The sequence below is a fragment of the Anneissia japonica genome, unplaced genomic scaffold (genome assembly GCF_011630105.1).
Source record: "Anneissia japonica isolate Jap-2015-1 unplaced genomic scaffold, ASM1163010v1 scaffold2652_len1590060_cov184, whole genome shotgun sequence".
NCBI lineage: Eukaryota > Metazoa > Echinodermata > Crinoidea > Comatulida > Comatulidae > Anneissia > Anneissia japonica.
In genome coordinates this window covers 1,439,422-1,464,679 of record NW_022699919.1, presented here as the reverse complement: position 1 = coordinate 1,464,679, position 25,258 = coordinate 1,439,422, and the positions used below count along the sequence as shown (strand labels likewise).

Here is a 25,258-nt window from a genome sequence, read left to right as displayed (position 1 = left end):
GGCCCAAACTAGTCCCATAAAGTCTTGTGTAATTTGTGGGTAATCCTAATTGGTGTCTTTCACACCGAAAAGATCCAGTCCATCACCACTATCACCAACAGTAATGGTAGTGTCAAATACACAGGCAAAAGCAGTAGCCTCCCTTGAGCACTGCTCCTTGAGAAAAATAGAGGTTTGTGTATACTTTACCTATTTTTGTGTGGTATAACCTTGGTATGTCAGCTGTACCATTACGTGTGCAATGCATAATATATCCCTGTTAAAAGAATTACACAAGAAAATATTAATCTATGTTTTTACACTGTAAATATATTCAAATCACCTTAAATGGACGATAAAATTATAGTTTTACGCGGGTTACCCTCAAATTGGTGCAGTTAAGTTCATAAGTGGAAAGGGAAATATTGGTTGATGATGTTTTAAAGAATGCGCATTATAAAATAAATATTTGATAAGAAATATGAACTTACAGCATCGGTGGTAGCATAAAAATGATTAGCATCAGATTGAGAAAAGTGTAAATGACTAACAGACAGATGGCTTACATCTCTGAATGGGGGGGAAAAAAACAATAACAAAGAAGATGAAAATTATTAGTTATGTAATTGCAAAACATTATCAAAGTAGCCAATAAACTAAGTCTTAGTGAAATATATTATTAAATTCTGTAGCTAGGCCTCACCTTTGTTTAGCTTTCAACATTATAAATGAACTCTTCATCAGCTTAATCTTCCCTCCTGGAACCAGGCCTACAAAAAAGCAATAATAATGTATATGGTGATGAGGCTCTTGATTGTTATTCTGTAAAGTATCAATTATTAAACAAAGACAATAAATGAGTACAAACCTAAATCGTATTCAGACCCTGCTATATCTGCTTTCTCTATTTCCATGACAACCTGAATATAAAAAAACCATAACAACAGTGTTCACAATGTATATAGTGGCAAAAACAGTGATAAGACATTTGCAAACTTATCCTCTCAATCATGCAAAATTTGCAACCTCCCTTGTCCCAGTTGTGCTACAGTGTAATACACTATGTATCAAAATTCAAGTGCAGCTCTAGCTTTCTGGCCAAAGACTTGTACAGACTATCAAACTAAACTGAGTAATTAGCATAAGAATGTGTTAGGATTGTATACTTTAGTACAGAGAAGCTGTAATACTTTTACTCATAACTTTGGCAATAGCGAAGTCAATTCAAGTAATGACCTACTATTTTCAAGTTTATAGTGCAGAGAATATGAATACATATTAAAAAGTCTTTTGTTTTTTTTCGGTCACTGATGCTGGTTTTAGCATGGCAAGCTGCATATAGGCACATCATGAATATACATGGGCATATCATGAATATATCGGGAACATCATGAATTTACATAGGCACATCATGAATATACATGAGAACATCATGAATATACATGGAGCATACAACAGACTTCTATCAAAGAAAATTGGATAATCTGGACAGCGCTTAAGATGCTTCCCTCAATCCCAGGGTCCAGGGTTCAAATCATGTGACACCCGGATTTGTTCTCAAATAAACTACAAATAACTGCACTCTCTAAACCACATGAGACCTATAGTCAATTCTTTAGGTGGCAAGTTACTTGGTGTTGGATTGCAATTAAATAAAAATGTTTAAAAAAAAATACATGTAATTGTACAGTCACCTGTAGCATTTACTTTTACAAACATTGCCCAAATCATTATGGTCAGTATGTGATACGGACTCCCGATCTGACGTTTGAGGGTCTGAACAACAAAGTCCTGCCGTCACAGGAATTGAACTGAAGGCCTTAGCATTAAAAGACAATCCAGACAAACTATACAACTCCGCTCCATAAACTCCACAAATTATAAAATAATAATAATATACCATTAATAATAATCATGTTTGGTTTGATAGAACAAAATAGGTCATTAAAATTAACAGGAATTTTACTTTACCCAGAAATTAACTTTTCCATTCTGCTCCATGGAGGCTAGTTGGAATGCTAAGCCTTCTTCCCTAGCAGACTGCATGCTGTCTGTTATGGAGACTACTGGCTGGATTGATACTACACAGCTATGATGATTATCCTCATTCGATACACCATCTGTGCTATATGTAGGGACCTGAACTTCAACCTTTCCCTCATTGACTGGATAAAAAGAATGCATGAATGAGGGCTCCCTCAGGTCCCATGCAACAACCGAGCCATCCTCCTGTGGTAATTAAAAATGTAAAAAAAAACTTTGAAATTCAAATATTTTCATAAAAAATATATTTAAGAATAAAATATCAATAATACAAAAAAATTAATATCAAAAATGTGGTTTAAAAGCACATTTTGGACCACCGTTGACCGAGGCTTCCCCTGCCGCTTGGCTTGGACTCTCTGCAGTACATGTTGGACCCCTTGACGGCAAATTTCTGGCACCACCACTGACAATACAGTCTTCTTTGGTAACCTCTTGTACTATGCTTTATGTATGTTATTTTTTAAATACAAAATAATCAATAAATGATATATGAAAGTGTACTTCGCCTATTCTTAAGGTCTGATTAAATCCTAAATAATCATCATGTAAATGTTTTACTAACAAATAGCTGTACAATGCCTAAATGTCATGAATTATAGATATAAACAATTAGGGTAGAAAGACTTACAGTTCCAGCAAACACAGATGATGTTTTAGAAGGGCTAAAACAGCAGCAACTAATGGGTGACTGACAAGACAGAACTCTGAAGCAAAAATACAATGTTATAATTATCAGAAAATGGCTGATTGGCGTAATTATAATAATAATAATATGCATGTGTACAATGTAATTAATTAGAGTAAAAAATTCCATTAGAGTGTAAACCATATAGAACTTACAGGTCAGTTCGTTGAGAAAACAAGTTGGATAGAGTTTTGGATCGAATTTTGATGGAGAAAATACAGTTGAAACTTGCCTAAGTCAAATCCAAAATGGCATTGAAAAACTTGGACAAAATTCAACTTACTGATCATTAATTAATGGAAAACACAACAATTTGGCATGTAAAATAAGATCAACTGGGAAATTATTAGAGTTAAACAAAGTAAATCTTACGCAATTTTAACAGTACATTGTTGAAAATAATAGGTCTAGGTCGCAAATAGACAAAAGTGTGGCCCGCTGGCCACATGCGACCTGATGGTAATTTTTTGTGGCTAACGACAACCCTATATATGTGGCCAGCCTACCATCTTTGGCACAAAAATTCAGATGGAGAAAATACAGTTGAAACTTGCCTAAGTCAAATCCAAAATGGCTATTGAAAAACTTGGACTTAGACAAAATTCAACTTACTGATCATTAATTAATGGAAAACACAACAATTTGGCATGTAAAATAAGATCGACTGAGAAATTATTAGAGTTAAACAAAGTAAATCTTACGCAATTTTAACAGTACATTGTTGAAAATAATAGGTCTAGGTCGCAAATAGACAAAAGTGTGGCCCGCTGGCCACATGCGACCCGATGGTAATTTTTTTTGTGGCTAGCGACAACCCTATGTGTGTGGCCAGCCTACCCTCTTTGGCAAAAAAATCCCTAGTTTTAAGGCTTGATACTGACCATCAGTAAAAAGAAATATCAAAACTGAGAATAAAGCACTATAAAAGCAGTGCATGAATGTTTTTCTGGAAATATCAAAGTTTGGGTGTGGTTTGGGTGTGGCTCTCTCTGTTAAAATGCAAAATTCACTTTGGCAATCCGATCAATTAGGCCCACTCCTAATCTAGATTTTGGTACTTACTTCTGTGGTTTAGTTGGCATATTCAGGTTCCAGAGACATATAAGACCACAACCACTTAAAGGATGTTTTGAAATTGACTGAAAAATACAAGGAAGAGGCTGTGAATACTCTCATTTAGTACTTAATATACTTAACTATAATTATTACAATTTCTCTATCATCAGAATTAATTATATCATTAAATTAGTATTTTGTATTAAATCATCATTATTTTTATTACTACCACTAATAAATTACCATTTCATAACCATTTTTTAATATATAATCAACATGTTAATGATCAAGCAATTATCATTATAAAGTAAGAAAAAAACAATATTAATTTTAGTAACTGTAGAATAATATCAATAAAAAAAATTGATACTAATATATATGACAAATGAAATTATAACAAATAGTTTTATACATACATTTTATACAAATAATTTTAAACATGTCTTTGAAAACAATAATTTTAAAGACTTACAGTCTAATGAGCAAACCAGTATTAATAATAACTAGAGTAGAAACCCCAATAACAGGGACACCATCGAGACCAAAAAAAGTGTCCCCTTAAAAATAGGGGTGTGTCGGGTGAATATGGGTCTGGTTAGTAACAACTTTTAGAATGGCACCTTACAAATGGAATGATTGATTTATTGACTGATTTATTGATTGGGTTTACTGATTGATTGTTGGGGGGTAACAGGGTTTACTGATTACTGGGTTGGCCATAGTATTGAAAGACATGTTCCTCATTTCATGGCCAAAAAAGTGTCCCTTTAATAGGGCTTTCTCAAAGGAGGGTTCTACTGTACTTAGATACATAAATTTAAAAAAAAACAAAAACAAAAACGATGAAACTGCTACAATTGTATTGCACAAAATAATTTCGATTTAGCACATGCAAAGGCTGCTTAATATTAGATATAAAGATGCATCTTCAATGTTATGTACATGCTTGCAATAGCGTAAAAAGAATGTCTGTCGCATTGGACAAAGATGTAATACAACAATGTTTCTATATACTGTACACAGCACAATACCAACTGCTTTCTCCTTTTTAAAATTGGATGTAGTAGGATTTATATCAATTTAATATATTATGTTGTAAGGCTAAATGTAAGGTCGCCCTCTATGTGTGGCAAGACGAATAGCATGTTTAATAGAGCCTCCCTGTGGAGTTAGATCACTCCATAAATGTAACACTTCATTGATAATCTTCTGTCAATAACATGGAATCAGAGGTAAATATACATCAAATGTTTAGAGAGATTAGTTTGTTTATCTAGCCTTAACACAACTAAGTACAAGCCTAGGTTCCACACCAATTAAAACAGACATAAAAATACCATTTATAAATACAGTACAGTATTACTCTGTGCACAGACAGCGTGACTGGTAATGGATTTATAAAAAAAACTTCATAGTAAATTGTTTAAAAGTGTAAATCAGAAAAAAAAATCCCAAGAGATTTGATATGTCATTGAAGATTTATTTGATACTTTATATTCAAAATTTCATTTTAATTAATTTAATTAAATGTTAATTTAAAATTCTGTCCAGAGTATCAAATTTTTTCTTACAAAAACCTGTCTGACAATAGCATGATGTGCTTATATGGTCATGATGTGCCTATATATGGTCATGGTGTGCCTATATATGGTCATTTTGTGATGTCATCATGACCATATTTAGTCATGCCAATTTGATAGTCTGGAGAAGGTTTTATGTTCAATATTATTACAATAGGGCTTGAAAAAAAAACAAAAATCAGCAAAGCAATGCAGAGTGATAATAATTAAACAAAAACAAATCACATGCAAAAAAAAAAACAAAAATAAGTGACAGTAAATTCCATCTTATTTGAATGATAAATAGAAAAAAACACAATCTGTGCTGATACCTTTGTCTTTGCTTTCTTATCGTCCTTCAAAATATCAAGGAAAAAACAAACAAGATTTATAAGTAATTTCTACTAAATCAAAGACAACTGGAATAATTTAATCAACGTAGCTCAAGCATAATTGGTTAAAATACCATGGTCCTGGGTTCTGGTCTTGCCATGTGAATGTGGCGGACATTATAGTTGCGGACCAATGTATACGTAATAGAGGGAGCCAGTCAGGGACTTTTCACCAAGGGAGAAAAATTTTGATTATTTCACCTCTAGATGAAGGGAAATGGCACTACTCAGATTTTTAATTTTAATATAATTTTCTTTCTTTCTCTATTTTTTTTGTATAAATTTGAAAAATTTAGGGTGGAGAGGCAGGGCGGGGCTGGCTGGCCCCTTCCCCCTTGAATTCACCACACTGCTCATCACCAAACACAGCTCCCTTCCATAAACCTTATAAGACTCAGTCTATGTAGAGCATAAATTGTATATGATTGTCACATTGTGTATTTTTATCAACTCTTATTTGTCACCACCCAAATCACCCCCTCCCAACAACTCCCTACAGTATATCCACCAACTAATGCCAACCCACCCCCACCACTTTGCTCTCTTGATAGTCAATGTGCTTTTAAAGAATGTAAATTATATTTGAGTTGTTGTACTTACAAGCCTAGGTAAAGTGTGAGCTGTAAGTAGTAGATTGGTCTGTACAGGGTGAAATTGCACTTGCAACACATCACGCCCTGAAAGTAATCATTTTTAGATTGAAGGATCCTTATCAACAAGAAAATTATATCTTTGGTAATCTGACAACACAAAAAATTGTTAGCTATAACTATACAAAAACTATACAAAACCAACATAATAGTAGAAAGAAAGTAACTATATCATTATTATATACAACATACACAGACTGGAATCTGATTGGTTAAGAAGCAGGCAATTATAAAAATTGTTGCCCTGTCGCGCGATGTGCAATCTCTAGGCTGCGTTGATATGTAATTTATGTATAAGGTAATAAAAACAAATACTGACTGCTCTAGTTTTAGGGCAATGGTGCAATCTATAGAGTACTGCAGTGTTACTTCACGACACCACGTGATACTACTCCGTTGCTATCGTTGCAAAATGCGTTGATCGCAATTTCTAACATAATTATTAAGATGTTGTATCTTAGTTTTTCTTTGTAGATTTCAATTGATGATTAAATGTGTGTTTGATAACTAGTATAATGCGAGCTTTTGTGTTTTTAGTACATTTTGATTGTAAAATATTAGATTTTACGATGCCTATTCCAGAAAGCCTATGCAGGCATTCAGGCGTAATGCCTGGTTGGCAACAAAGGGCGCTACCTGGCGTTGTGACGACACGACTGTGGTAATCTATAGTCCCTTGGTGATTTTTTATCTCTTGTAGTGAAACCACCACTTTTATTTATCACAAAAAAAAACATTCCATCAAAACAACACAAGATTCAAATCAAATTCAATAAAATGACTGAACATCATCAATAAGTGTATTTTTTTTTTTCAACGTTAATATTTTCACCTTTTTAAAAATTTATTTTCTATTATATTGTTTATTTGTATTGTTAATTTATTGGTTTTTTACATCAGTGATACAGAAAATCAAGGCACCAAAATTCCAACAGCCAAATACAGTATATGAATGTTATCTGTGCATAATAGATCTAACAAGTCGTACAAACACTTAAGATCCCTGGATGCAACAGATCGAAATATCTTATTATTGCAGTTGATCCTCCATTTTATCTCGGCGATAAATAGAGCAAATAGAGATCTACTACCCCATTGGTCATTTTCTAATAGAATTTTTCTCTTGTAAATGCTAAATGCCCCCATAGATATCAACCAATTAGCAAGCCTTGGTGATGTGGAGAATGTAGACTATCTTTCCGAGGGCCAAGGGAAGATAGGCTACAGTCTCCACCAAAACCGGCATCCTGATGGTAAATGCTAAACTGAGAAATTAGCATAATAATGCGGCAGTATTGTATACTTTATTGTTCTATAGTACAGAAGCCATAATACTTTTACTCACAACTTTGGCAATAGTAAGTCAATTGACCTATTGACCTATCACCTCAAAGGTTATAATATGGAGAATATGAATATCATGAATAAATTAAAAAGTCAATTTTCTTGTTTTGGTCACTGATGCTGATTTCGGAATGGCAAGCCTCAAATATCATATCTGATGTTGTCAAATTCATCATTATTTCATTCATCACCATCATTAACATCAATGTCATATCATCAGAACTTAGTATTAATATATTATTCTTACCTTCAAGGAAAGTGTGATTGGTTGTGAGGTTAGTGAAACCTCGACTAAAACAAAGGTTACTGGATTGGAGACTACTATGATGGCTGCCTGCCGCCTCTTCTTCCAACAGCGTGCTGATTACGTTGGCAGCTTTGTCCAGGAAGCGAGCAAGTCGCATGGAATCTTCTCCCTTAAACATAGTGTTATTCTCGTCCTCCTTTGATGAACCTTCTCCTAAAAATATATAAACGTAACATATTTTGTTTACATTTTTCCCTCTATATAATTTAATATAATTTATGGCTTTAACTTACAAATGAAGCTGAGATAATCTCAATTTCATGAAAGTAAATCAATACCGCTCGCTAATGTAAACAAACAAATAGTGAAATACTTACGGTCCAGACTGAATATAGTGTTCAAATTGTTAGTACATATCGGTATTTACCCCATCTATTGGATTCCGTAAAAAAACCTGAACCTGGGATCTCTGTGTTTGGCCAGCAGAGTGTTAAAGAACCCATTGCATCTTTCGGAAGAGTAGGGGGTTACCCTGATGCATGGTTCATTTCAGCCACTGTCGTTGTGGAATGATGTGAACATATAGCTACCATGAAGTGCCTCTTTACGGCTGCTAGGCAGAGACATATGCAAGTTGTGGGTCATTCTCCTACCTACCTACCTACCTTCCTACCTTCATTACAAGGAAGTGGAGTTGTTTATAGGTGTAACCCATATCCTGGTTTTATCTAATAAAATTTTTTTTTTTCAATATTAAATTACTTAATTGATAATTCTAAAACAAAAACACCATACCGCCACATCCTCTTGAATCGTCTGCAGGATGCTGCGTCCATTTTGTGTCTACTTCTATCTCTTCAGTCTGAATTTCACGTTCTAGGTTGTCTTCATTACATTGGACATAAGCCTGAACAAATTTGCATTTAAATGGTAAAATTCTAATCATCTTGGAAAAAGAATGTTTACATATTTATAAACTGTAGAGGTCTCACTTCAACTTGCAATAAATTATATTATACTGGGATATGATTTGTCTAACAAATTATAAGCTATTAATATGCCAGAGATGGTAAAATATGTACCTGTTTTGTATTAGACTGTCCAAAGCTTCTAATATAAAGATCATACTCATTCACTGGTGCCATGTCCAAGAGGTCAAAGTTAACTACATCCAGGTCAAGTAGAGCCATTAGTTCCTTGCCGCGCTTACGGGTTTTCTGCGAGACCTTGTCGCTGATTTGACGCTGTTTTGCAGCAACAAAATTAACGAATGTACGACCAGTTCTAGAAGTTGTAGGTCGTGCTGATAACAAAAAAGTTAAAAGATTATAATATATTATATGCCACTATTATTATATTATTATTATATTATTTGTAATTAGACTGAAATAAAAGAAGCTATAACACAATATAACATTGTTAATATTTTTCTGCCAGAAAAAGAAAATGTCATAATTACAAGTCATGGTAGACATGAGGAATGTTTAAATCATGTAACATGGTTAAAATTTTAAAAAAAATAATTGACTAAAATAAAAGACAAGTTCTTACTTACATGATGAGGATGATGATGATGTTCCGCCTCCCTAAGAAAGCAGAAAAACTTATGATTTATGCCAATTTATTGTTTGTTACATAAATTATTCTCTTTACTAAAACATTTTGAACACCGAAATATAGATTGCCATAAAACAATCACTGAAACAAGAACAGACAATATATCTATTCTAATAATATCTGTATTTATAGTTCTTAAAAAGCCAGTAACTAAATTAAAATATAAATCAATTGAAAAGGAGTATAAAAACCTATTAACACTATATCTCATTTTTTATTAATCTACTTTCTTATTCATTTTTTCAAGTATAAAATTTGCCAAAACATTTACAAACAGCAGACTAAGGCTTAAATGGTCTGAATTACAAAAGCCATAAAAATATGAAAATAAATACAAATTAAATTACACATCAAAATAACATTAGGAAAATAATACAAAGACAACAATATTCCTCCATGCTACTTGCTACCCCCTGTTTTAAACACCTGAATACAACATTTTAAAAAACATGTTACAATTAATATGAGAATATATTATTAATATTATGATTTAAAAACTGCACAAAATTAAACACATTCAAAACAATCCCTAGTCATATTTTATCAGGTACCTCGGCTCATTAATTGAATTATTTTGTCAGGCCTACTCATATTTTTGTATTTTTGCTATTGTTATTATTTGTATGACTGCGTGCCATGAAGCTTAGCCTTTTTGTTATGCCACTTTTTGTTAATTAAGTTGCAAGTGAAGAAAATTGAAACTGAAATGTTGGATTGTTCCAATTTAAATGAAGGTTGAAGAGATCGATGATTATACTTACCATGCTCCTTCTTAATGTTGCCTCATTTTCCTCAGCCATTGCTCTACGCAGCTCATCATATTCAGATTTCTACCGAATTAAAATGTTGGCGTAATCAAATATTTTTAAAAATTAAACTTTTTCCTCAAATTGATTCTCTTCCAATAAAAAACTCCTAAACTTCAAAACCACCAACATAGGACAAGTGTTATCCAAAAGCTCTGTGTAAATTTTATATCTTGTATACTGCATATATTTTGTACCAGTTATTAATACAGTTATATCTCAACCGAGATCCAGGATTGTTAAAAACAGAAACTGACTTACTGTGACTGGAGTTTTTTCGGATTCATCATCTTCATTGTCATCTTCAAAATCATCATCATCATAATCCTAAAATAAAATGATGATTACAATTGAATACAAGCAGTCAATAATCAGAGAATTCAAAAATTTTGTTTCACAGCTTTCTACAAACTAATAATAAAACATGCATTTCCATCAGATAAAGGACTAGTTATTAATAGTCCCAAAAGTAGTGTCATCCAAATGCCAACTTCATTGTCAATGGCTACCAGATGTCTCTGTTAAGACAGTTACTTGGCCCAGTACCAGTAATCAAGGGCAAAACATCCCAGTCATCTTGCCCTCAATAAGAACATTTGTTTTACAGACAATGTGAGGCAAGAATTAATATAAACTTATTTTGATGTGTGTTAGCGTCAGGAAAATATCATACAAGTGATAATTTTCCTGACAAAATCACAACGAAATAGCATTGCCATAACCGCTGCTTCTAGGGAATCAGATACAACACTAGTCACCCGGTGATATAGTGGTTATGACACATGGCTTATCTTCATGTCGTGGGTTCCATTTACACCTGAATCCCCTGCAAAGTTTTTCGCAAGTATTTGAGAAGGTACCGACTATTCAGCACGATAACACATGTAAATTTGTTAAGAAATGACTATACCTCAAAATCATCATCATCATAATTATCTTCATCTTCATCAAGATTTTGTTGCTGTTTCTCACTTATTTTCTCAGGTTTCAGATCTTCATCGTTGATAACCTCCTATTCAAGATTTAATCAGAAAAAGCACCATTTGTTATAGTCCGTTGTTCATACAAAATTTGAGCTGAGCAGTTTGCCAAGAGTACTGTTTCTGCTTTTTGAGCTGAAGAGAGCAGCTTAGCTCAGTCGCCTAACCTGGTGGTAGCCACTGTGTGTGTGCTGAACCGTGAAGATCTCTGGGTCCCCCGGTTCAATTCCCATCACAGCCTCTCCTTGTGTTTCAGCTGGAGGGCTGAAATACAAGTTACGATAGCGCACCGTCTTTCGAATGAGACATTTAAGACGTTGGTCTTGTGTGCATTTATGGCCCATGTGCACGTTAAAGAACGCAGTACACTCTTCGGAAAAGAGTAGGGGATTGTCTCCCAGTGTACTGCCCAATCACCACTAGAAGGACCCCACTGGAAATAAGTCATCTTCTAGACTTTCGTGGGCTAGCCTTGGTGTTTATACCGAATAAATCAAATCAAATCCAATCCAAGAGCAAAGTTTAAAACCAGAATGGGTCGGCTTTTACTTGGAGTCAGTTTGCTAGGCTCCCCAAATAAGCCTAATAAAATAATAATTTAATCTAATACACTGATTGGAAAAGCCAAGACAGAATGAAAACGACAAATAACATGAGCTGACCCTTATAAAGCTGGTGCATATATTTATTTAATTAATTCTTTAATGCATGTTGAAAATGTAAACACCCTGATTGGTAGGACATCATGCAACTCAGCTGAAGAGCAAGCACATTGAATAAAAACACAATACGAGAACGATATTAAAGTAATACGATAGACACACAGCAAACAAAGCGATGCATCATTCAGAATAGGTTAGAGCAGGGGGTTGGCATATAGTGGGTCAGAGGGCTGAAGTTATTTTTTCAACATTGAGGCTCAACCCAAACTTCAATGTTTCCAATGGGCCTACAAAAACCTTCATGCACTGCTTTAAAACAGCTTCATGCTCACTTTATATTAGTTTTTTTTTTTGTTTTTTTTTTGTTTTTTTTTTAATGGCGATTGGCATCAGGCCCTAAAAACAAGGGGTTTTCTAGCAAAAGGTGGAAGATGGGCCATGCATATCACTTTGCCCACCTGTGGTAGGTTGGGAAATCTGTAGAGAATATATATGAAAATGCATTCATGATTAGTACAATAACCTGACCAAAACTGCTATAAGCAAATGATATTATTAAAAGATGAAATGCTTCGCAAGCAAATTCAATTCAACAAACAAAACAAATTACAGCTGATTCCGTTGGTTCAATTAGGAATGTCTGTCCAAAGCCCTCATGGTTGTTAAGTTTCTCTTTCCTTTGTATCTCTGACTGCTTCTCTGCTTCCTCATCATGAAATTCCTGGTGTCAGCAAACATTGGAAAGAACTTTAAACAGTTTTTGACACATATAACTAAACATTTTATTTGACTTATATGTCTATAGTAGGACTGTAGTTGTAGAAAACTAAGAGTGGTAGACATTTAAGGGTGGGGGTTGATAACAATGGTAAACTCTAAACAATGAATGGATTTTAAGGATGAGCAAGGAGGTTAATGAAGGTGGGCTGAGGCCTTGAAATTAGCTTTAGACTGCATGAAAAACAAGGCTGGGTGGCCCAACCCCTGTCTCTTATACACATCTAGATGTGTATAAGAGACAGCCGTTGTTCATACAAAATTTGAGCTGAGCAGTTTGCCAAGAGTACTGTTTCTGCTTTTTGAGCTGAAGAGAGCAGCTTAGCTCAGTCGCCTAACCTGGTGGTAGCCACTGTGTGTGCGCTGAACCGTGGAGATCTTTAGAGCTGTCTCTTATACACATCTAGATGTGTATAAGAGATTTTTTTTATATTTTCATAAAAACTTCATACACTGCTGACCTTGACCCCCAAGCATGTGTTTTTGTATTCTAGTGAAAATGGATGTCCTAGCTGTGTCAAGTAAACACGGCCTGGACTCAAGGGGATCAGAGGTAGCTGTAGCCAATCAAACAGTACTCCACTAAAAATTTCTTTTTCAGGTTACAAAAATTTGAAATAAAACAACTTTTTTTTATTCCTATCCAGTGGAAAGAGATTTTACCTCTTCTTTAGATTTTCCCGTTTTTCTGCTGTCATCCTTTTCCTCCTTATGTTGTTTCCTTCGATCTCTATCATCATCACTAGGCCTTCTACGACGTTCTCTATGTTTATTCTCATCATTGTCTTCATGTTTTCGTTGATCCTCTCTGTGTTTTCTGTCTTCTCTTCTCCTCTCTCTATCCCTGCTGTCACTGTCGTGGTCTCTTTCTCGTCTCTCAGATCTTCTACGATCTTTATGAGCGCTACCATTTTCTACAGCTTCCTAATATTTTTAATACACACAGAACACAAGCAATCCAGTACATAGGTTTAGCTTTAAGCACATGAATACAAAACAAATCATACATCAAATCAGGGTTTTAGAATGTTAAATGTAAAGGGTTAAAGGTAGGATTAACCCTATGAATATAATTTTAATTAAAAAAAATCTTGTGATTCCCAACAAACATCTTTGAAAAAAACATCTTTGAAAATGAAGAAATACTTTACCTCTGTCTTGTTAAACAAATATGAAAGAATGACATACAATTTGCATACCCTAAGAAATCTATTATGGAGCACAAATATATATTCAAAAGCTGTTAATTATTAAACAAAGCTTTAAAATATTTAGTTCATACGCTACAAATTGATTCTAATTGATACCTTTTCTCTATGTCGCCTTTCACGTTCCTTTTCTTTTCGTTTTCTTCGTTCCTCCTCCGTCTTGGGAAAAAAAAGGCATTACTTCATAAGAAACCTTATTATTATAATTAATTCAATGTAATTTACAGGCATTTACTGTTTCTAAATTCATTTATAAAGGCAATTGGGCCAATTATTGCATAATTATAATGAACATAATTACTTGTACATTAAGTACAAGACACAAGATACAAGATAAAATTTACTGTCTCCAGTTAAAATAAACGAAGAAATAGTAATCTCTTCCAACATAACAAATACACTACATGATATCCTACGTAAACAACTTCATGTCTTAGGAAGTGGAGTTGCTTTTGGTTGTGAAGAAAAACTCTGTTATTCGTCAGTTTGACCTCAAACCCTTGGATTAGAAGGCAAGCATCTTAAGTTAAACCTCCACTATTGTCATGATAATGACTCAGAAAATACTGGGGGGTTTTTAATGACAGTGCCCATAGTCCAATCGTAAGATTGTCAGTTTTTAAAACCAAAAATCCATTTAAAAAAAAGTCATTTTCTTGAGCTGACTTCCGTGAGCCAATTGATAATAAGGTAGAAAAACACGCAAATATTCTGAATTTGTGGGAGATGAGTTATTTTCAGAAAGATTTTTGCTTGCCTGTGGGAGTACGGAGGCCATCCCAATTTCTACGAGACTCCTGTGAATTCCAGGAAACTTGGGACCCCTGTTACTGCGAAGAACAATTTACCTTGGGAATAACCATCTATAAACAAAATTATATAAAATAATAAATTTGCCCATACTTCATCCCGATGTTTTCTTTCCCTTCTTTTTCCAGAATCTTTCCTTTCATCATCATCCTCATGCCTTCTCCTCCTCCTCCTCTCCTTGTCATCTTTTTCATGATCTCTGTCTTCTTCTTCTCTTCTATGTTTTCTCCTTTCCCTATCATCATCATCTTTTTTTTTATCATTGCCATGTCTCCCAGATTTTGATCGTTCTTCTTCCTTCTTCCTCCGCCTCCTTTCATCGTCATCCTCTTTTGGCCTTCTCCGTTCCTTATCCTCCCTATGTCTTCGATCATCCTAGCAGAATAATACATAGTAATAATAATAATAGTATACAAATATTGACTGTTCAGGAGGGGAATGGTGAAATCTATTGCCCCGAGGTGATGTGGAGACCGAGGGGATATTTCCCGGTTTCCCGAATCTAGAGGAGTCAATATTTGTTTTATATGCCTCACATATAAATTCTATGAGGCCTAAAAAGGTAATGAAAAGAGTACCCATCAAGTAAGCTTTGGCTTACTTTCTAGGCCTAGGTGATCAAAGGGCTAATCTCTCATGAGGTCCCATCACTTTTACCATATGTGCATGGGTGCATGCCATGAATTGCATATCAAAGTTACACAGTATGTGTGGCAAGAGATTACATCGCGATAGGGCTAAAAAGTACAATCATTTAACGTGACAGTACTTTTTTCCCCAGGAATTTGTGAACTAACATTCAACTTATGTCATAGGACTGTGATCGTTGAAGTTATTACCCGCTTTTTAACCAATCAGATGCCTAGAATCTATATATGGATGGTAAATTAAATTCACAAAGGACTAAAGCCCTGTCCAGACTATCAAATGTTTTTTGACAAAAACATGTGACATGCCTACATATGGTCATGATGACATCACATCATGACCATATATAGGCACATCATGACATCCATAGTCTCGTCAGAGCTTCAGATTTGGAAGCATATATAAAGTTGTATTTTCTGATGTACAGTAACTTAAATTATTTTTATATCAACAATGAGATGTCTGCATACCACTTTTGGTTCTCTCATCTTTTTAATGAAATAATACGACCGCATGAGTGATAACATGGCATACATAACAGATTATTAGCTCTTACTTTCTCATCGTCCCTATGTTCTCTTCTGTTTTCTCGATCTCTTGTCTCTCGTCTGTCTTTCTCTCTACTTCCTTGATCTACAAATAAACCAATGAAAAGTGTTATGTGGCCATAATTCACTTATGTATATAAGTCTGCCATCCACAGTTTACTAAATTTAAAGTCAGACACTAAAATAAATAAATATAATTAAACTGCAGACGGGATTCTATGGAGAACGTGCAATGGATAATTTTTAATCCAGTCAGACTGCCACCAACAATCAGCAGACTGCGTTGTCCTCTAGCGATCACAGGGTGCTGAGTTGGATTCGTCATACAACGCAGAGAGTGCCTGGCTTTAGGCATTAAAAACAGGTTGGACACACACTTCTTTGATTCTTCCTCAAAAAGCTGGCTTTTAAGTTGGGGACACACTACTGTATATCAGCTGGCATTAAAGTTGGCTGACAAATCCATCTCCAGTCTTTGTAAGCGCTTGCCGATGCAACGTTGTCTGTTGATTGTCAGTAGCAGTCCGCGTCGATATTAAATTGAAAACGATCATTTTCTTTTGGAATCGCCATTGACCATCACAGTGTGTGTCCAGTTTTATAGTTTACAAACATCATTTTAAAGAATCAAACCGCCTCCTTTGTTAATACATTAATACAATTATGTATTAATGTAATAACATTAATACAATTATGACAACTAATGCAGAAATAAAAGTTAGAAATTTTAATAAATTTATGACATATTAAAACATAAAAGCAATATTCTCTTTAAAATGCATTAATTTAACGCCAAAATCGAGACATACAATTCAAACAACACCAAATATCAATTCAACACTGTAGGTTTACCTTTTTCCTCTTTTCGCTTCCTCCTTTCACGATCATCCCGTTCTCCATCTCTTCTACTTTTTGAATCCTTTGATCTCTCTTTTCGAGATTCTTTCATGGAGTTCTTCAATTCATCTTCACCCCATGTATCCACCAATTTTTTACGCTGTAAAATAAAATACACTTGAATGATTAAAGTCTGTGGTTCATACTAAAGATGCTTTAAATTCTATATATACAGTTCATTGCATTGTTGTGCATAATTCATAGTATATGCTAAATAATAATTAATGAGTTATCATACTGTATTTGCTTTTGAATAAACTTTTTTTTTGTCTATGAAAATGTTGATTTCTTTATTGATTGATGTCATACTTTCAGTTACAAATTACGTACGATGTTCCACAAACTTTCAGGACTGGGGAATTGGGACTGGGGAATTGGGACTGGGGACCAAAAACTCTAATAAGACTAGTTCTACTACTAGGGCCTTGACTAGGCCTGGCCCTAGGCTTAGATTCATTAACATTTATTGCATAATATGGTCAAAGAAAATTACAATAATTACAATAATAGATACTATGAAAATATGAAATTGAAATACATACTTTTGTTTTGTATGTTTGTTGATATAATTTTTTTTTAAACATGTGTCATCTCTATTCTATTCTAATCTTGCTAGGCTAGTCTAGGCTACCCCTCTCAGTCAGTGTTTAGGCCTACGACTAAACTAGGCTGTCTATGCCAGTCAGAGAGAAAGCCAGGAGGACTCGACTCGAGGAGGCAGCAGAAGGAACGGGAATGATAGGCTAGCTAGGCCTATTTATAGGCTAGGCCTAGGCTATAGTTAGGCACTCCACTGACTGACTCGAGTCCGTCAGAAATAAATTGACTGTGCTAGCCTAGGCCTAGCTTCTTAAACGAAATGATTGAAAGGTTGTATGCCTCAGAAAGCAACGTTATGATTATGAGAAAATAACTAACCCTTTCAGAAGGCATTTTCCAAAAAAAAAAAGTGAAAGTAAACCCTCTAGTCACTGCCTACTCAGACCACGGCATAATGAATGTTTTGGTAAAGAAGGAATGACTTATCTGCGCATGCGATTGTATATTAGATACCTAACCTCGTCCTAGACTTGTATTTTATGGTAATGTAAATCCTATATGCCGTTGATCAATCATTTAACAGAGCCTAGGGTCTAACCTTTGACATTATCCAGGAATTACAATGTTTTGATTGTGGCGACCAGTTTTTGGTTGAAATAGTAATTAGCAGATAATTTCTTTATGGAATGAAGTAAGACCTATCAATACTTCACACATTTGAAAGAAAATAAGATAAACTATCAGGTTAGTCAAAAGTTTATTAAATTTCATGAGAGATGCACTGCTCTAAAAGTTACTTCACATGGTACAAAAACAACGCAACTGTAGGCTTGGCCAACGACGACGGACGGAAAAGATCTAGGGCCTATTTTCGGCGATAGAAATAGTGTATGAATGAACGACGTATGCCTACGGTTGTTCCTAAATGTTGAATAACTTCTTAATCTTGAGAAAAAAATGTGATAAATTATGGATTTTTTTTTAGTTCGTTACATAAGTCTAATTTAAAAGTAAATACATGACCATTGCCAGATTTAAAAGCTTGCAAAACAACTTTGATTTGTGCTTACCTTTTTAATATAATTATTTGTACTGTCTGTAGTTTAATAACTTTCAAACTGTTGTCTCATTAATTAGACGAATGTGTGTATGGATGTCTTGTTTGTTGATACTATTTTTTTTTTTTTAACAATTTCTATTTTAAAAGGATTATTTCCTTTTTAAATTTAAAAGCAGTCATTTCATAATAATAAATTAAATAAAATAGGAAGTGTAATACTAAATAGTAAGAAAACTAAAAACGTGCTGGGAATACTTATTCTTTTCTGTTTCATGAAAAGAAAAAAAAAATTGTTTTTTACATCATAGTGGTGTGGATCAATAGGGAGCTTTCTATTTGTGCGACGACGCGACGCTAGAACGTGATCACTCATGCGTGACCGTCCTACATTGCATACGTAGATAATAATAATAATAATTAATAAACAAAATTTATACTAATGCACCAGTATCCGTTGCAGATGCTCATGGTGCACTGACATGTCTGAGCTATAGGCCAAAATAAATTAACAAAATGAATAAAATAAAAATTTAAATAATATAAGAAACGCGAAAATAAAAAATTGAAATTGTGTTTCAGAATCTACTTGACAAGGTGACCTTAACGTTCTCGCATGTGCAGATGACTTTTAGTGACACCATCGTCGTGCAATCGAAAGCTCCTATATGAACCTGGTATTCAACCCCGTGCCCACAGGTCAACTCCAGCCTCCCGACAACTTTAATCTTGCCTGCAATAGTTGCTATAAAAAAAAGAGTATTTTTTGAAGACAACTTTCCCATGGCCAAATAAGAATGACCTAATCTCAAAACTTTGTCATTTACAGGAAAAAATCGAAATTAATAGAATTATTGATGATCTTTAGTAAGGGATGCTTAGAAAGTAATGAGACCCTGTCAGGATTGAAACCAATCATTTCGTGGGACAACACTGCTTTGAAAAAAACATTTTTATAGTCTGAGAGTGCTATTTCGGGGCATATTTTTTAGTCAAAAAGTTCTTATATACAGTAAACAGTGGCTACTTCTAATAGGCCCATATGATGATGACAGGAAATAAGTTGGTTTGTGATTGAAGAAATTTAGAAGAATAAAATTATGTTTCCCCCCCCCCTCTCTCTCCTGGCCCAAACTGACTGGCACTGGCCACCAGCTTAAAAGGTTGAATACCCAGGGTCTATGACATGTAGTAAGTACATAGTGCCATGAGACCATTGGTGGAGGAACACTTTATAAATGTTCTAATTATTATTATTGTTGTTGTTGTTGTTGTTGTTGTTGTTGTTGTTGTTGTTGTTACTATTATTATTATTATTATTATTATTATTATTATTATTATTATTATTATTATTATTGTTATTATTATTATTTGGTGTGTTCCTAATTAAGTTATTAAACACCTGATTTTTCTTTAAAGAAGGAATGCTATTAAATAGTGTTTAGGAGGTTCCTAGTATTGATTTTTTTAACAGGTAACATATTTATTTTTCATTTTCTCCCAATTAGAGCTTAAGATGCCTGCCTCCTAATCTGGACCTCGAGCGAGTGAGCCAAGGTTGTTTTCTTCATCAGTGAAAATCTTTGATCGACAGTAGAGCTGGAAGGGTTAATAGTCACGTCAGTGTGCTTTTCAACCCAGCCTCTGATGGAAGGTCTGCTCACTGCTGTATCTCTTGATGGCAGTGATAGCGTGGAAAATCCATTCCTTGTAAGAAATGATTATTTAACATCAGACAATTACAGTTATTTTGATAAGGTTTGTGCTTCTAATCAAAAGGTCAAAAATCAAGCCTGAGGCTATGTTGTGTCCTTTGGAAAAACTTATCCATGTCGTCTTCCTCCAAAATATATCTCTTAATAAGTTCGTATGATAATTCACTGATTACCATATATTCTCTTATAAATAATAAATTATAGCAAATTATATGCCCAACATACAAAAATTCAAACTCGGGAGTCGTCTTATATGTAGATCGACTTATACGCGAGAATACAGTATACGGTACTAACTGCAACATTACGCACTCATATCCAGAAGAAATGTGGTGTTTGCCTACACTGGCATCTTTGATTGGGTTATCATGTTTACACAGAATAAATCAGATCCAAAACAAAATTACAACCAAAACCTTGGACTTCAACATTTGGAATTCTGAGGTGGAAGTGGCTGGCACAGGAGTTGTGGTTTGGACTCTCAACTGCGAGGTCATTGGTTCGACCCTTTCTCCACCCAGATAAGGTGCGGTCTACAAGAGAAGGTTGCACTTTGTACTGGTTGGCCAATTTATATGGATCCAATGGCCACTGCTAGAGCCATGAATCTTTCAGCAAAAGATGCAATATATATTTCTACAGTATATTATTATAATCATCATCTTAATCGTCATCGTCATTACTTCATCATTATCATTATTATTATTGAATATAATTATTATTATTGTCACTTGAACTGTTTCTTTACAGCCATATACAGAAGATGTCTTCAATGAGCTTCTAGACGAAGTGACACTTGGGTTGTGTTTTGAAATTCACCGATCATGTAAAATAGGAACATTTTTTTTAGAGGATGTCGATGAAGAGTAAGAACTGTTTCCTTATTTTGTGAAATCCAAGTATATCTTATGTTTAATGATTAAATTAATCATAAAATGGCAATTATTTAAAAGGTCTGAGGTCAATCGCACCCACTTCAACAAATTTATGACATCATATTCTGGATGAGTCATTCAGTAGATTAGACAATCAGGGAATATGCAGTCTCAGCAAAGTACGAAAATGGCAAAGATAATTAGTTCATGTTAAAATCAGCAGTGTTTACATATGAGAAATAAAAAGGGAAATGAATCACTGTTAATTGACTTATTATGGTTGATGAAGAAATCTACATTAAATATAAATTGATTTATAATTTGTATTAACAATTTAGCTAAATTGTATATGTAAACTTAAATACAAAAATACTATAAATTCACTTTCTTATATTACATTCTATTTTTTAACTATCATAAATTTAAATTTAGCATATGAAATACATTAAGTTATTTGCTTTCATATAATAATTATATTTTGTTATTATTATCAATATTATTAATTTTATTAATCCTATTATTATTATTGTCAATTGTCATCATTATCATTGTCGTAGTCAAATCAACCTATTTTGTGAAGTATTTCAACCAATACATTGTAACATTTGTATTTTTGCAGCTCCCAGAAAGAATATGGTAAGTATGTATTTTAAATGATGTAAAATAATGTACCGTAGGTGATCTGAATAAAATAGGGATTGCTTTGTGTACAGAGCTTGCACATTTAAAGATGTCTTGTCCCCTAAAAATTATTTTTAAAAAATCATTTAAAAAAAATTTTTAATTAAACTTGCTCATTTTGAACATAAAAATTATTAGAAACTTGAGTATAGAAATTATTTAATTTCAAAAATGTGTACCCTGATTTTTATACCAGATAATTGTAATAAAAATAATAAAACACTACTTTCTATGTTCAAGTTGATTTGTGTGTTACTTTTAATAAAGTGAGCAAGTTAATATCAAAAATGATTTTTATGATTCTTTGAGTACATTGCATGGAGATTACATCATTAAAGGACACCACATTTCTGTTAAATAACTAAAAAAAATTATTCAAAGTCATTCTCCCTCTTATCTTATATAGCCATGGGCTTTTGGTCTGTCAAAGGTCAGTACTTGATTAGGTCCTAGCCAACATCATACCAGGTGTACCTTTAATTATTTATGATTTGTTACAAAATTATGAATAATTTTCATTATTTAATGATTATGAATGATTATGATTAATTGTTTTTATTAAGTAATTTATATTAATTTATATATATATATATATGTACTTTTACAAAACCCGTCACTTTTACGACACAATCTTGATATTTTTATTACATAACTGTATTTTAATTACTATGCTTTTAATAGCCGTATATATTACCATTATATATTTTCATCAACTATTTTGTTTAAATCCAATATATCAAATGACCAATGAATTTATATTTGTTAGTAGGCAAACAATTTATATCTGCTATCTGACCACACATAAACAATTAGTTATTCCATTAATCACCTTATTTTGTCATGCTAATATTTATGCCTAATTACTTCCTTGATGTGCCAATATACTCTATGCAAAGTTTGTTGTATGTTCAGTTCACAATGAAGAAGGTTGCAGGGACGACCGAAATATTTGTGTTAAAATAAATATATTATTATGTTCCTGAAACACGTCAACCCTCGTTTTCTGTTACTTGTTCTCAGTCTCACTACATATATATATATATATATTTATATATTTATATTAATTATATTTATTCATTTTATAGAAATAGTTCACAAAGATGGTTTAGATGTATTTGGAAACCCTCCACAGAAGAAGCAGTTAGAGTGCATCTGTCCCAACTGCGACCGCAATTTAGCTGCGTCACGGTTCGCCCCGCATCTAGAGAAATGTCTTGGGATGGGAAGAAACAGCAGTCGAATAGCAAGCCGAAGGTAACTCACTCAACCTTGCCTGCTAAAGTTTAACCCTCTAACCACTGTTAAGACCTATCCAGACAATCAAATTTTATTTGAAAAAATCATGTGACATGCCTAAATATGGTCATGAAGACATCACATCCCCTGACCATATATAGACACATCATGACTATATATGGGCACATCATGACCATATATAGGCACATCATGACTATATATGGGCACATCATGACCATATATAGGCACATCATGACTATATATGGTCATTTTTTTTTTTGTCAAAGAAAATTTGATAGTGTGGACAGAGCTAAAAATATGTCATATATTGCAACTGAATTAGTCACCTACCAGCAAAGATTGTTAATATGGGTTAAAAATTAATAAATGCTTTAAAATATTAATAACTATAGCAGTGACTCCATAGAATCAAATTTTAGCTAAGGAAAAAAAATTGTTCATTCAAGAGGATAAAATTAGACTTTTTCAATTATGAGTTTTTGTTTTTTATTTTCGGTTATAAGTCTTATGTAAAATTTTATTAATGTACTTCGCTGCCTTTCGCACAGGGTGAAAGAATCTTGTGAATAAATAAGGGTTATTATTGTTTAAAAATATTTGATACTATTCCAATACTCATAATGTAAAGTGAAAGAAAATTTTGCAATTGGAAATGTTGAATATAAATCTTACTTCCAAGCTTTCGTTACTATCTCAGCAACTTCTTCAGGGAAACTAATGTATTTACACAGATCCACATGATGTTCAAGCATGCAGTTGAGTTTGAATGATCATGTGACAACACCTCCTCCAGTACTGCCGGTAGCTCGTATCCACGGTCACGATTGAGAGTGGAGTGCCTGGTCCAAATTTCCATAGATTCTCTTATTTTCCTTGGCCAATACTTTTCTTCTCGATGAATAACTTACATGTAACAAAAGCTTGGAATTAAGATTTATATTTTATTTCAACATTTCCAATTGCAAAATTTTCTTTCACTCGACAAGGATTATTATGACCTCCACCCTGTGCCTGATTACCAACAATACATAATGCAATTTATGGGCAATTGCATTATTTTCTTCTCTTTGGCTGAATACCGAAGAATACACCACCAGACCATGTATGATGGGTGTATTCCGGCACATTATTACTTGAGTGCTACAGCATAACTTCAACAAAATAATGGAATCGCCCATCATTTTTAGGCACATTAAAACTCCTTCCTGTGCCGGCTGAGATGGGCTAGAACCTCTATTCTGGAAGTCCCTTCCTGGGCCCCCTCTATTTTGAATTCCTGGATCCGCCTCTGATTTGGATCCCACTTCTCATTATTTTTTTACCAAAATTTAATCATTTGTATGAATGTAATATTTTTACTTCTGCTAATATTTATGATTTTAGATTTAAATTGTATTCTAAATGGATTTTTTTTTTTTTTACATAGAATTGCTAACAAAGTAGAAAGTGATAATGAAGATGATGAAACAACCGACTTATCATACAATCCAGACAGACGAAGTAAGTCTAGTTAGTCTTTACAAATGTGCGATGGTTCTGGATTATGCGTTTTCTCATATTCCTGTTCTGGATGGTAGTAGCAGAGGTACGCCAGAAAGGTGTTGGGAGATGTAAGCCCTCTAGTCAGAAAGGCCAAGCCTCCTGTCAGCCACATCTTAAAACGTATTTTAATTTCCCGTTTTTTCACAAGGGCTGTTCCCACAGACCTTCTGGTCTTCATTAGAAATCTTCAGGCACCTTTATCCCACGGCGGCATTCTTAACTGGTACTATTATCCCATCAATAAGAGGGACTTGAAAAATGTACGCTCATTTCCATATTTTAATCACAATCTTCCTTATTCCCTGGCATCTAAACTAAAAAAAAATTATTTTTTTATTACACATATACAAAAAAGTATGGAAGTAGAGAGGATATAACCAAACAAGAAATAGTTGAGTTGGATTGCTTGCATTATATATTCATCAAAATATGTTGTTATTTATCTTCAGATACAAAGAAGAAACGGGACAAACTGAGCAATAACTCTCCACGTCTAAAATCTAAGTTTTCAAAAAGTAACAGAAATGGTGAGTACTAAAGTTGCATGGATAAGAGGCTTTGGATTATGCATGCAGTGCTGAAAAATTATGTTTTTATTGAAAATAGGACTGGGTATAAGCCCCCCCCCCCCCAAAAAAAAAAAAGAAAATCAAATTAGTGTAATTTTCCCCACCCAGATG

General features: G+C 33.8%; 2 protein-coding genes across 4 annotated transcripts in view; one reads left to right on the top strand and one right to left on the bottom strand.

Moving 5' to 3' along the window:
• LOC117103219 (WD repeat-containing protein 60-like) overlaps positions 1–17,972 on the bottom strand; it is a 22,626-nt gene extending 4,654 nt beyond the window's left edge. Inside the window, exons 1-23 of one of the 3 annotated variants that reach the window (XM_033243765.1) lie at positions 17,830–17,972; positions 16,867–17,011; positions 16,023–16,099; positions 14,912–15,193; positions 14,108–14,167; positions 13,464–13,724; positions 12,634–12,744; positions 11,292–11,393; positions 10,643–10,708; positions 10,337–10,405; positions 9,514–9,544; positions 9,041–9,261; positions 8,754–8,865; positions 7,959–8,171; positions 6,318–6,394; positions 5,658–5,681; positions 3,773–3,849; positions 2,654–2,729; positions 1,951–2,208; positions 848–899; positions 683–749; positions 471–549; positions 190–256 (exon numbers count right to left, since the gene is read on the bottom strand). In XM_033243765.1, coding sequence (XP_033099656.1) covers positions 190–256; positions 471–549; positions 683–749; positions 848–899; positions 1,951–2,208; positions 2,654–2,729; positions 3,773–3,849; positions 5,658–5,681; positions 6,318–6,394; positions 7,959–8,171; positions 8,754–8,865; positions 9,041–9,261; positions 9,514–9,544; positions 10,337–10,405; positions 10,643–10,708; positions 11,292–11,393; positions 12,634–12,744; positions 13,464–13,724; positions 14,108–14,167; positions 14,912–15,193; positions 16,023–16,099; positions 16,867–17,011; positions 17,830–17,844 — 2,542 coding nt within the window. In that variant the 5' untranslated portion in view covers positions 17,845–17,972. The remainder of the gene's footprint in view (positions 1–189; positions 257–470; positions 550–682; positions 750–847; positions 900–1,950; positions 2,209–2,653; positions 2,730–3,772; positions 3,850–5,657; positions 5,682–6,317; positions 6,395–7,958; positions 8,172–8,753; positions 8,866–9,040; positions 9,262–9,513; positions 9,545–10,336; positions 10,406–10,642; positions 10,709–11,291; positions 11,394–12,633; positions 12,745–13,463; positions 13,725–14,107; positions 14,168–14,911; positions 15,194–16,022; positions 16,100–16,866; positions 17,012–17,829) is intronic. The other 2 variants (XM_033243767.1, XM_033243768.1) reach the window with 2 other exon arrangements.
• A 90-nt stretch (positions 17,973–18,062) lies between these two features.
• LOC117103175 (ataxin-7-like protein 3) overlaps positions 18,063–25,258 on the top strand; it is a 13,683-nt gene continuing 6,487 nt past the window's right edge. The window contains exons 1-7 of the mRNA XM_033243679.1: positions 18,063–18,195; positions 20,017–20,218; positions 20,974–21,089; positions 21,718–21,734; positions 22,865–23,033; positions 24,463–24,536; positions 25,028–25,105. Of these exons, the coding sequence (XP_033099570.1) occupies positions 20,156–20,218; positions 20,974–21,089; positions 21,718–21,734; positions 22,865–23,033; positions 24,463–24,536; positions 25,028–25,105 (517 nt within the window). The 5' untranslated portion in view covers positions 18,063–18,195; positions 20,017–20,155. The remainder of the gene's footprint in view (positions 18,196–20,016; positions 20,219–20,973; positions 21,090–21,717; positions 21,735–22,864; positions 23,034–24,462; positions 24,537–25,027; positions 25,106–25,258) is intronic.